The sequence below is a fragment of the Culex pipiens genome, chromosome 2 (genome assembly GCF_016801865.2).
Source record: "Culex pipiens pallens isolate TS chromosome 2, TS_CPP_V2, whole genome shotgun sequence".
Lineage (NCBI taxonomy): Eukaryota > Metazoa > Arthropoda > Insecta > Diptera > Culicidae > Culex > Culex pipiens.
The window spans coordinates 4,807,057-4,820,341 of record NC_068938.1 but is presented as its reverse complement, the minus strand read 5'-3'; the positions used below and the strand labels follow the sequence as shown (position 1 = coordinate 4,820,341).

Below are 13,285 nucleotides of genomic sequence, written 5' to 3'. Positions count from 1 at the left end.
ATTAATGAATGATTTTTTGAAAGTTATTACTTCTCTCATAAATAAGATTTTTTAAAATTTTATTAAATTAAAAGTTAATGATTAATTGATACTGAAACCAACCAATAGAACAATTTTGTAAAATTTTAATAGAAATATTTTTATTAATATCAAAAACTAAAACCAAATTCATCCCTGTTAATCTGAAACTGATACTACTCGTTCAATCTGCCAGACCACTAACCACAAACCAGCAATCCCCGAAAATCAACCTCGTCAGTTCCAATCAGTTCGCTCGACCATCAAGAGCTTATTTTACTGCAAATCAAGTGCCGGCACTAGTGATTTGGGCCACTTTTGCTCCTAATCTAATACGCGCGTGCCGCGTCACAACGAGTAGAAAAACATCTGGCGCGAGAGAGAGTTAAAAATTAAGCTTCTCAAGCACGTGCGTTCGACATACGCGTCCGCGCGCGTTGCTATGGTTACTCTCTCCTCTCTCTCGAATAACAATCAACGCAGCGGTTACTTAGATTAGAGAAGGTCCGCGACTAGCGCCACCCCATGATCAGCCGGACGACGATCGTGAGAATATTAAACAAACGATCGTACAAAATGGAAAAATAAAAACCAGGCATGATCCAAGTCACCTTTGATTCGGTGGAATTCGTATAAGGGTGCGCGTTTGTTAGTATTTGTGTTGATTGGTTTGGCAGCGGCCTACTACGTCGACTACTAGCGTTTTAGTATACTCAGTACAGTGCAGTATGGAGCGCGCGATCGTGTCAAATTGGTGGTTTCAAGTGTAGTTTGTTATTTACAGTCAAAGCAAGCGGATCAACGGGTAGTAATTTTGTAGTGTGCCAACAATGATCGAGTGTTTACTACGGGATGGCAAACCTTAATCAGAACCGAATCAGGAAGATTGAATCGTTCCAATCGATTCAGCAGACAATCAGCGTTAGTACGACTACGCGAAGGACAGTTCAAAAGTGCCACGCCGGCGTTCAGACGGACAGATTGAATGGTACAGAATCGACGACGACGACGACCTTCAAAATCTAGATCGAAAACCGATCCAATCAACAAACAATCAAAAACCTTCATCTTTTTTACATTTTTAGATACGATCCACTGCTGGGAGAAGCTGCTGAGCTGGAGCGAACGGCGCCAGATCACGACCCGCTTCCAGAAGGACATCCAAGACCTCAAGGATGGCCTGGACGAGCTGGGCAGCAAGGCGTTCGACTTCTCGTCGGAGGCCCACATCCAGCTGGCCATCGATCAGCTGAAGGTAAGTGCTTGGCGATGATAAGAACGCGAAAAAATGACTCAAAAAGTAGGAAGTTTAAGGTCAAAGGCGCAACGAAATCGTAAATTGCGATGCAGTTTTTAACAAACAAAAAAATCACAGCAAACCGGTGTCAGTTACCGTCGGCGTTTGATCTAGTAGCCGCTGGGCAATTAGGAAATAACTTGCTGAATTCCGATCTGATCGCGCGCGCAGCGCGGTAGTGTTTGAAAGGGTGCCTCCACACTGTACTCTAGAGAGTCTAGTAGGCCATGCTGCCCCGACTTGTTGTTGGCGTAATGGAAAAACGGTTTTTATTTTCGGCGATTTCGCTATCCTAGAGTCCGGTGCTGATATTAGTAGCAGATATCATGATGATGTGTTTTTCTTTCGATTTTCAAGAGCATCTACCGCTTGGCCTACTGTGATGAAAGTGAAACTGTTTGCGGTTGTGCAAAGAATATGATGGCTTGCTTGTTTTCAAGAGGTGTTTTAGCGTTACATTACATTTACTTCTAATGGGGTGGAATGATGTTTGTTTTTTTTCTCCGTGGTTTATGGCCAGCTGTTTGGCGTTTCACGTACAGTTTTTTTGGGCGGATGTTGGGGCAATATACACTATTGCGTTATGCGTGCGTACTGATAAAAAAGAGTTGCGTTGCGCGACCTGGTCGCGGGTTTTTGTGAATCACTTAAAAGTATAAGTGATCTCAGCTTTAATTTTTTTAGTTTTTTTTATTGTTGATCAAAACTAAAATTCTTATTCAAGCGTTAATATTTTGCCTTACTTAATAATTTTCGATTATATATTTTTTTGTTTATTAAAAACTATTTTGAATGCCTGATGCATTACCAAATTATTATTTGAAATTTTCCACCAACGCCATATTGCCCGCCATCTTGGATTACACATGTTCAAATTCGACTTCATTATAATTGACCCAAGAAACAACGATTGTTTATATATTTCTTTATCCAAAGAATTTTTTTCTTGAACTTATGATAATCGAGTCTTAGGATATTTAGATATAAATTTGAAAGCACCTTTTCTTGCTAACTTTTAATAATCTTTTTGTCAATTTTATTCAATGGTATGAACGTTTTAGTGTGTTTGGCTAAATATGTTTATTTGCAAAAAAAATCAATTAGTCATATATGTATGTAATTTTTACGTGATGAATAATGTTTTCTTACCCAGATTTTGTTTTTAAATTAGTACAAGAAATTTGCATTAAAATTTTTGCTATTTTATATTTCGTATTTTTTCTATTAGACATAACTTTGTCTTTGCATTTCCTATTTTTAAAGAAGCTATTTCGATCATTCTTTATTCCATATAAATTCAAATTTCTGTTCAAGTATGATACTAACTATGATTACTCGAACTAACTTTTCGACGTACGGAAAAATCCCAATGTCTTTGTTTCATTTTTAATGTGAAACGGGACGTCAGTTCTTGGATAACTTCTGTTCAACTTAATTCTGAACTCGACAGATTGCTTGCTATTTTTATATTCATCGCAACAGACATAACATGTTTAAGTTGCGGCTTTTTTATTAAAGGTGCTTCAAAAACTTGAGTCGTGATGTCAATATGGCGCTACCTTCCCGTTTCACCTTAAACCTCTACTGCCTAATAGATTTTTCATATTTTTTGAGGACAAATATACATTCTTGGTGCCTCAATTTTATTTTCCAAAAACACTATTTTTTTTAATAATAATTACGAGCCAGTTTTTGAAAATTAAACATATAAATTAAATATAGAATATAAAATCGAAAATTAAAAATCGATGCATTGAGAATTTACATTTGAATTTTTGAAAAGTTTATTTAAAAAATCATGATTTTTTTATTGTACCCTTTTTGTCTCAATAGTACTGATCCGCACGTACAGCTTTGTCGAAGATACCAATTTGATATGAAAATGGAGATTTGAATGTAGAAAACTTTGAAAATAGCTACTTTTGACACATGGAATCTATGTTTAATAAAATGTTTTTAGATGTTTACAATAGCAAGAGGCTTATTTTTTAAAGTTTTCAAAATAAATTTTCTGTTTTTTTCCTTTTTCAAAATACATACTTTTAATAGGGCTGATGCACATTTTTCAGAAAATCTGTTAAAAATACAACACATAATAGTGTGCATGAAACAACCCTAATACTTTTTCTAGTTTTTTTCACTTTTTTAAAGATTTTTCTTCCGAATTTTTTCTAAGGTATAATTTTTGTCGTACAAAATTTAAATGTAGATAGCTATGGAGCAAACACAAATTTATTGAATGGGCCATCATCTTTAGAGAGGAGTGAATGATCTCTCCAGAATCTTTGCCCAGACGCCCTTGTTTCAATCACATTACTAATAATATGAGGGGGTGAGAAGTCTACATTAAGTATGCTTTCGAAGAACCTTTTAGGCAATTGCAAATTTTATTTCAAGCTTTTGTCTAAAATTGAAATTTTCTAAATTTATCTATAAGCTATCATTTGTTATAATTCAGAATACACGCTTATTTATGCATTTTTAACCATAAAAAGACATTTGAATCTTTTTACAAATTTTGAATTATGTTACCTCAAATTAGTAAAAAACGTTGAAGTTCAAAAAAATATTTGCATAAATTAATTATTTTTTTATTGTGGCATAACTGTAATAATTTATAAGCATTTTTTGTAACTTCGTTTCAAAATTTCGGAAATCAGGCATAAAATTTCAAATTAAGTATTTGGTTTTTTGTTAATCTGTTTTCAAAAATTAGTTAAAATTTGAACTATAGGTTTTTGTTTTGTTTAAGGGGTTACATACATGTAAATAGACAAACATGTCAAGGGTTGGTATGGGCACACACTCAAACTTTTTTTAAATTTGTTTTCAGGGTATTAACATAAACATTTTTAACTATTATCAACATAAATTTGAAGACATTTGGTTGCATCATTGCCGAGATATACCTATTTGAAGTCAGCAGTTTCAAAAAACGGGTGCCACGATATCTCAACACTGCTTCGACCAAATCGGCCCAAAATTTTTGTGAAGACTCATTAAACCGATCCCGTGTGCATGACGAAGGCCGATTTTTAAAAAGTTTATTTTTAAAAAAAGATTAAATTATTTTTGTGTTTTTCATACTAAAAATCGTCCATTTTTGATTTTTGTATGCACACGGGATATGTCTTGAGAGTCTTCACCCCAAATTTCAGCCAATTTGGTCCATCCAATCTCGAGATATCGTGGCACCCGTAAATCAACTTGGTGTTCCGAGAAAAACGCTCACAAAGTATGACAGTCCGCTTTGCGCATGGCAGAACTTTAAACTTAAATCGTCTTCTACTCACTTAAAACATGACATATCTTCATGAAACTTCTAGGAGTGATTGGAATTCATCTTTTTAATGGATTTAATAAATATTCGGAAATATGAAAAATTTAGATTTTCTACATGTATGTAACCCCTTAATCTATAATACAGAATAGCAAGTTAAATTCTTACAATAATTGAATAACTTAAAATATACCAAATAATTCTCTTCCCCCGCTAGAACGAACGCAAGGTGCTCCAGAACCAGCGACCGAAGATGCTCACGCTGAACGCGACCGTCCACAGCTGGGTTTCGCAGCAAGAGCTCGCGCGGAAGGAACTGCTCGATCGGTGCGCCATCGACTCCCAGCTCGAGCAGCTGGACCGGGAGAAGAACTACTCCAAGTGTCCGGACCAAAAGTGCGGCTGCTGTTACGACTGCTTGGCGGAGTTGCGGGAGGACTGCACGATCAACCGGGAGCTGAAGGACGGAATTGGCCAACTGTACGGCACGTGGGATGAGGCGGAAATTAGGTGAGGGTTTTGATCATTTTGAAAGCTTAAAAAGATTTTAATGTGAGTATTTCCATTTACAGAATCAAAAACCGAATCGAGAATCTGACCAGTTCGATGATGACCTGGAAGCAGCTCGAGGACGGTTTGAGTGACTTTCGCGACATTCTTGATCGCGACCGTGGGAAGCTCCAAGGCCTCGAAGGTGCTCTTGCCCAGCAGCAAACCGGCAGTGGCCGAAGCACCCCCGCCGAAGTGGCCAACAGCGTCCGGGAGGTGGTCAAGGCTCTGTCCGAAAAGGTTGAGCCTCTTTTTCAGGTAATTGCTCTTTTGGTGTTTCGCAGGAAAATTCTCTACAATTTTGGAATTTTTTCTCACACCCTCGGCAAACACAGGAGCATAACATTTCCATTCCGGTCAATCTTAAGCTGTCGTCCAGTGGTTCTCTGTCTGATTCTGGCATTTCCGATGGTGGTGGCATGTCTGATGGCAGCCTATCGGAGCGCGAGAAGCGACTGAGCGCGTTGAAGCGGCTCGTGAAGCAGCTCGAGGTGTCGCTGGCACCGGGCTCGGAGGCGATGCAGACCATCACGAAGCGGCTGGAGATGGCCGAGCATGATTTGCGGTCGCTGCAGAACACCTGCCGGAAGATTATCATGAACGAGAAGGGGCTGGCAGGGGATGGGGTTGATGGACGGCAGGGTGAGGGAGTGGGAGTGGGAGGAGAAGGGGTGGAGAGTGATCGAGGGGAGAGCAGCAGAAATAACAACGATGTCAGTGTGAAGAACAAAAATAGGAAAGGAAGGTTAGTATGTTTGGTTTTTTATACATTTTTGGTAATTAGTGGATTGATTTGATATGTTTCAAATAAACTTCTTGGACCTGAATATTACACACATAACATAGATAAATTTGCAAAATAATAGTCGTTTAGTTCATATTTTAATTTAACATTTGAGATATAGGCTGTAGCTCAGTTAAAGAGAAGACAACAAGATTTTAAGGGTATGGTCGGGAAATATTTATATTATATATTAAATATTAGTCTTGATTCCAAAATTGAAAAAAAATCGAGGAGATCCAAAAATTTCACGAATATTTATTTTTTAATGTTGATCAGTGATCAACTAAACAAGAACTGCAAAACTGAAAAAAAAAATCCTGTTTTTGTTTATCTTTGCATGGCCATATCCAGGGATCTGGCACGCTTGCAGTTTCTTGAAGTTCCCGCCAGAGGCTCTGTCAATATTGTTTACGTGTGGTTTTTGAAATGGTCGTATGAAATAAATTCATAAATTTTGTTTCCAAATTATTATTTTTTCATTTTTTTTATCTTTTGCATATATTTGAGAGATAATTACAATTATTACCTAAATTTTTCCACATTTTACAATTATTAGATCAATAAAATAAAGTTCTACTTGTATAGCCAACCAAACTCACTAAACTAAACTAAAAATCCTAACAGCTTCAGTTACCTTGAAATAAAATTAAATTAGTTTGATTCTTGCTGACCGTTGGTTTAAAATGAATTGAATACTTATTAAATATCAGTCAAAAAAGCTTTAAACTAGCTGTCACTGAACACCACAGTGCTGATATGCCAATATTAGGTGCTTGATGGAATTAAATGCTGTTCCCCTAGTTGTCCTCTAAGATTAAATGTAAAAAAAGAAAAAAAAAAGTTAAAAAAGTTTTTATTTTTGTTATTTATGTTCGATGCGCATACGACATTTTCAAAAGCCACGCGCCAAAAACTTGGTTCGATCTTGGTTCGATTTTGACTTCACTCGCTTTATATGTGGATGACAGTCGTGACGTAGCCGTGGCCATATCTCGAGGAGATATTAGACTATGGCAAACAAACAAACAAACTCGCACTTTTAGTGTTTGCCAAACTCGCAAAGTTGTGTGCGGCAAACCCGCAAACATTTTTTTTTTCTTACTTTTAACAACAAATTCGAGTTCAGTCGAGTTAGTCAAATTTTAATATTTGATTGTCTTCTAAATTAAAAAATGCATTTTTTTTCAATGTCTAATCACCGCCATTTTGACCACCATCTTGGATTAAAATACTAAATCATTTATTTGATGGGTTATACTTCAACCATCAAAAATAAGACACCGAAAAAAAAAATTTGTTTCGCGATTCGATTATCTGAAGTGAAATTTTTCCGAGGCTTTCGAAAATCGAGTTTGGACTGTATCAAATTTCATTCAAGTACTTTTTGACTGTAAATTAGATTGCAAATTATTTATTTTTTTATCTTTTCAATTTTTAAACCCTTTTCTCAAAAAATCATAACTATTCTGTATTTTTCTTAAAATATGGAATTCAATGCCGATTAAACATGTTTTCAGAAAAATCAACAAAAACAAAAGTCATTTTCATAATCAGCAAAATAGTTAGTTTCGTGTTTATTTTTTTTTTTTTTTTGTGGCCCTACAAATTTGCCGAAGACACCAAATCGATCATAAAATTCCTTCAAAAGTTACAGATACCGATTTTTTAGTTTTCAAATCAAATTTTTGGTTTGGACAGCTGCCAAATTTGTATGGAAAATGACATTTACAAACTGATGTCGCGAATAGCTTCTTTAGGCATATGGGAAGCACCCAAAAAGTTGCAGCCAAATTTAAAAAAACAACTTAAAATTTGAGAAAAAGCTCATTTCGTAATGAATTGATCAGCTAAAAAAAAATAATATTTTTATAAGTTTGAATAACTTTTACAATTTTTCAGAAAAAAATTATATAATTTAGAATTTTAAGCTTAATTTGACAAAAAAAAAATGCTTTAAGCATTAGAACTGTCAAAAATTAACTAAATTTCAATTAAAATTCATGAAAAAAAACTATGGTTTTGACGTATTTTTAGATCCTTGCTAAACAATTATAAAATTGTAAAAAGTCTCAAAGTGCCATATTTGATTAAAAATATAATTTTACAACGATATCAACATTAGTTTATAATCGGTTTTATTTGTTTTTATCATGTATTCCCTATGTAAAAAAACAGGAATATGATTTTCTGATCGATTTGGTGTCTTCGGAGAAGTTGTATGTTATGATTAGATCTTTTCGGAAAAAATAGGTACACGGAAAAAATAATCCGATTTTTGATTTAACTTTTTATCACTAAAAGCTGAATTCCCAAATAAGCGTATCTTTAAATTTTATTTTTTTATATGTTTTGGAGTACTAAAAAATACATCTTTTGAGCCGTAGTGCGTGATGGTGCAAATTCTGGTTTAGTAGATATGAATTATTGAAAAAATGAGCAAAATCGAATTTTGCAATCCAAAATTACGTTTTTTTTTGTGATAGTATGTTATTATTATTTGAGGTGTTCTTTAAAAAAAGCAACCGTGAAAAATATTATTATGAAAAGCCGAGAAATTTTCCTCTAATTTTCTCTCTGCCATAGTCAATTATTTTCACAAAATTTCTTTTTATAGGCCAGACCTACTACGAGAAATAAATCGCAATGACCGCAAATATAATTTTTTTGTAGTTGTTGTAGTTGTTTAATAATTCTAAAAAACTAAAGACAAGAATATAAAAAAAATACAAGACAATAACATAAAATATTGTCATTTAAGATTAAAATTTTGTAAATTTCAGAAAAAAATAACATAAATTAATCAAATTATTCTATCTCTCTCTCCCCACAGCAAAAAGAACCGCCCCTCGAGTCCCGCCAAATCGGACCGCTCCAAGTCTCGCTCGACGCAATCGCTGGACGCCCACACCGACTCCGAGGACTTCCCATTCCCGCCGCAGGTGGAAACGCTGGCCGATCCGCACCATCACACCCAGCACCAGCACCAGAACCACCACTCGCAACAGCACCACCAAGCGGCCACCGCCCAGCTCGGTCTCATCCAGACGACCAAGCTGAAGCTGTCGCAGAACCGGTGGGTGTGGCGCATCACCAAGATTGCCGTTCCGGTGCAGCTGGCGCTGGTGCTGGTCATGTGCGCCGCCTGTTTCTTCGAGCCGCACTGCTGCGACGCCCTCAACACGTACTCGATGAGCTTCACGCCGCAGCTGCGCTACATTAAGGGACCGCCGCCGGTTTAAGAGGTGACCTGTGTGTTTTTACTAAGAGAGTACTTTTTATTGTTTTGTTTTGTTTTTTTTGAGGGAAATGTTTTTCCTTTGCAAACTCGATCGCATGCGAGGGGAAAACGAAACAATGTTGGTTCAACTAAACTATTGATTTTAAAAAAGGGATAATTTTTATATCCTGGAGATATACAGAACAAGAGAAGAAGTTGTGCATTATTAGCAGCTAGCGTTTAAGGAGAGCTCCTTTTTTTATTTGCAACTATTTATACCAAGAACACAAATTTCCTTTACTTTGCGAGCGTTCGATTTAAGGTGGAATATTTCAAAAATATTTGTACCATAGAAAAAGAAGAAAAGCTTATTTTATATTCCTAAGAGATATGTTTTCACTACTATTATTACTTATGATTGTTTACTTAGCCAGTAAGTGTAAGAGAGAAATACAAAAAACTTACTTAGCGAACCTTCTTCGTAGTGTTCGTACTAATATTAAATAAGTGTGAAAGAAGGAGAAACAAATGAGTGCCTTCTTTAATGAAAATAAAACTACCATTTCTATCATTACCAATATTGACAAAAAAAATTGAACGATAATAGCATTAATCGCAAAACAAAAACAAAAAGTGAACGTTCCTCTTATTGCAAATGAAAAATATCTAACATAATTTCAATACCCAAAATTATCCCCAAATCGCACTAACTTAAGTTGTCGTGCTCAAACCCGCAACCGCAAATACTGCCGCCCCGGCCTTCCTTCGGCCAAGCGTTTTGTTGTGCGTAACAAACTAACTTAATATTTTTTTGACTAACCGATAAAAAATAAAATATTTAACACACACAAATTTGTGCCGTCTCGTCCTTAATGATTTGTAAATTTCTGTAAACTGATTCGTCTCGTTAACCTGTGTACTATTTTCAAAACAGAACCTTTTTCAACTTGTACTATATATTACTATTCCTTAATTTTTTGTGCAAATCTTGCTCGAAGTGCTCCGCAATGGAAATACAAATTGAAATGTTAATAAATAAATGAAAACATGCAATATATTACTGAAAATAAAGAAAGAAGAAAAATAAATCGGAAATAAATGTTTATATTTTTAATAAAAATCTGTTTACGTTATACTAGAAATATCCGAAATTCCCTCAAAAAGAACCTGAAATTCTAAAAGCTGAAATAGCCTACAAGCTCAAAGCGTTGAATTGTAAAATTTAACTTTCAAACGGTCGAAAACTTCACAAAAACATCTATTTTTGTAGTGTAAATGTAAACAGTTGCCGAGACTCAAAAACCCATCCAAATAGAAAGTTTAAAACATTATATAACAAAATATAATGTAAAATTTAAAAAAATTCTCAAATTATAAAAAAATCTGACTGCATAATTTTTAAGTGAAAATTTAATTGTTTCTAAATGCAGTCCGTACTAGATTATTCTATAAATTCGAATTACCCGAAGAATCGATTGAAAAAAAATATTTTCTTTTTTATTTTTGATGTAACTTCAAATATGTTGAAATCGGCCTGTAGACAGCCAAAAACATTGCAAAATAAAATTTTACAGTATCTCAATTTCAGCATTTTGGCCGTCTTATTGATTACACATAATCAGAGCATTTTTTATTCATATTTTAAGTCAGAAACCCAGATTTTATTAAAATAAAAAAATACGTAATTCGATTTATATCCGAAGTGAAATGTTTGAGTTTAGAATTTTATGATATTAAATTATGAGTAGGTATATTTTTTAAATTTTAAAATATGTGATTGTATTTATTTTTTTCGTTTTAAAATTGTTTTTTGTTGCATTATTTTGTAGTTTTTTAATTTCTAATTTCTTTGAGATTTGAAATGATATTAATTTTTTGATCTTAACTTTTTACATTTTCAAAATGATCGGGACTGGCAACACCAGCCAGCAACAGTCAAGTGTTCGGAGCTCTTCAAACTTTTCGATTTTTACGCCGTATTTAACCGTGATTACCCGCGAGTTTGCTCCTCCAGCATGCCAAGGGCCGGCCGTGGCCGAGGCAGTTTGAGTGCGGCCTCGAAAAACCCGCGAAGTTCATCTACCGGCAGAGTGCAGAAAGGTAAACATACCAACGCCGCATCGATCGCCATCGCGCACGGGAGCGTGCCCGGTGACGTCACCGATCTTTCATTTTTACACGTGTCATACCGTCCACGTGAGTCCCCAGTACGGACGAGACAATCAACCCGGGCATCCGGAAGCACTTCCGGCCAGCAGCAGCAGCAGCAGTCCACCAGCACTACGACAACAACCACTTCCAACGTTCCCACCAGCAACGAATTTGAGATGCTGAGTGGAGATGAAAACAACACCGACAGTGACAGCAGCAATGCTGACGACGACGATGACGATGATGAACTTGCGCGCAGGCAAGAAAAGACGAAAAATTGTAATTCTCCGAAGGAACGACGACAATTTTTGTTTTGGATACGTTGGCGGATGATGTTGACGAGGTGCTTGAGGGACTCCAATATTGTCTCAAAATTAGCAAAACTTCTGTGCAAGTGATTACCCACAAGAAGCTGCATTTCGACTTGGTGGTGAAGAAGTTGAAGTTGCGAAACTTCAAATTCTTCACATTTGACCCTGCAGAGAAGGTCCCAGTGAAGATCGTCCTTCAGGGATATCCGGACCGCCCGATCTCCGACCTGGAAGAACACCTGACGGGCGTCAAGGTAAAGCCTCGAGAGATAAAGGTGCTCTCGAAATCGACTACAGTGACAGGTACGTACACTTTGTACCTCCTGTACTTCGATCGTGGGTCCGTCAAAATCCAGGATCTACGGCGGATTAAAGCACTGGACGGCTTCTTCGTGACGTGGCGATTCTACACGAAAAATCCGACCGACGCAGCGCAATGCCACCGCTGTCAAAAATTCGGACACGGTTCCAGAAATTGCAATCTTCCACCCCGGTGCGTAAAGTGCGGTGAGACCCACTTCACCGAAAGGTGCAATCTTCCGCGGAAAGACCAGCTGGGGGAAAACGCCCAGCAGCACAAAGCGCGCGTCAAGTGCGCGAACTGTGGTGGAAACCACACGGCGAATTTCCGTGGCTGTGCCGCGCGGAAAAAGTACCTCGAGGAGCAGGACAAGAAGAAGAAAGCGCCAGCGTCCCGCCAACCTCCGAAGACTTCGAGCTGGAACGCTGCAGCAGCTGGCGGCGGAGCGGTTCAATCGACCAACCCAACGTTCCCTCCCGGTTGGGGAGGTTCGTACGCTAGAGTAGCCGCTTCTGGGGGCGGTTCGCCCCCGGGACAAGCTGATGTTACCGGTGATGACCTCTTCACGCTTCCTGAGTTTTTCGCCCTTGCTGGAGAGATGCTCACGCGCTTTCGTGCCTGCCGAAACAAGGCAGAACAATTCCAAGCTCTCAGTGAGCTGATGATGAAGTACATCTACAACGGATAAGCTGCCTTGTGCAGTGAAGCTTTTCGACGTCAATAGACAAAACATACTGTGATTTAGTTTTAAGCTTTTCTATTTCTATCCTTTTCCTTAGTAAATCTAGAAGGTTTTTTTTTTAAATTTTTCCTTCTCTTGCCAAATCCATTGTTAGAATATCCAATTACATCAAAATGAATTATAGTTCAAATCATAGTTGAAAGGAACTCCAAAACTCTATTAGGTTATAAGAAATACGGAATTTTTATTTGATTATTTACTAATAAAATAAATTGAATTGAATTGAATTGAACATTTTCAAAATTTTAGATTTGTTTTTTTTTAAATATTTTTTTAAATTAATTAATCTAAAATTTTTAGATACAGTCCAACCTACGAAGGCCTTGGCTATACTTCAATTCGAATAATCGAATCACAAAAAAAATATTTTCATTGTCTTTTTAATGACTGTCGAACTTAAGTACGTCCCCTACGCTGCTTTAAAGTTATTTAAAATTTAAAATCCGAGATGGCTACCAAAATGACGGTAGGTCATAAACCCAGATTTTGCTAAAAACAAAAATAAAAATCACGTAATTCGACTATCTTAAGCGATTTTTTTTTTAATTTAGAAATTTATGATTTTAAGTTTTGGGTGTTTTTATATTTAAAATTTGTGATTGTATTTTTTTATTTTAGATTTTTTTTTTGTTTTG

At 36.3% G+C, this 13,285-nt stretch overlaps 1 protein-coding gene across 2 annotated transcripts in view; it reads left to right on the top strand.

Moving 5' to 3' along the window:
- Positions 1–10,265, top strand: part of LOC120417443 (klarsicht protein) — a 327,954-nt gene extending 317,689 nt beyond the window's left edge. For both annotated transcript variants that reach the window (XM_039579500.2, XM_039579491.2), the window contains 5 exons: positions 1,104–1,273; positions 4,813–5,105; positions 5,168–5,402; positions 5,480–5,889; positions 8,759–10,265. In XM_039579500.2, coding sequence (XP_039435434.1) covers positions 1,104–1,273; positions 4,813–5,105; positions 5,168–5,402; positions 5,480–5,889; positions 8,759–9,167 — 1,517 coding nt within the window. In that variant the 3' untranslated portion in view covers positions 9,168–10,265. The remainder of the gene's footprint in view (positions 1–1,103; positions 1,274–4,812; positions 5,106–5,167; positions 5,403–5,479; positions 5,890–8,758) is intronic.
- Positions 10,266–13,285: the final 3,020 nt, after the last annotated feature.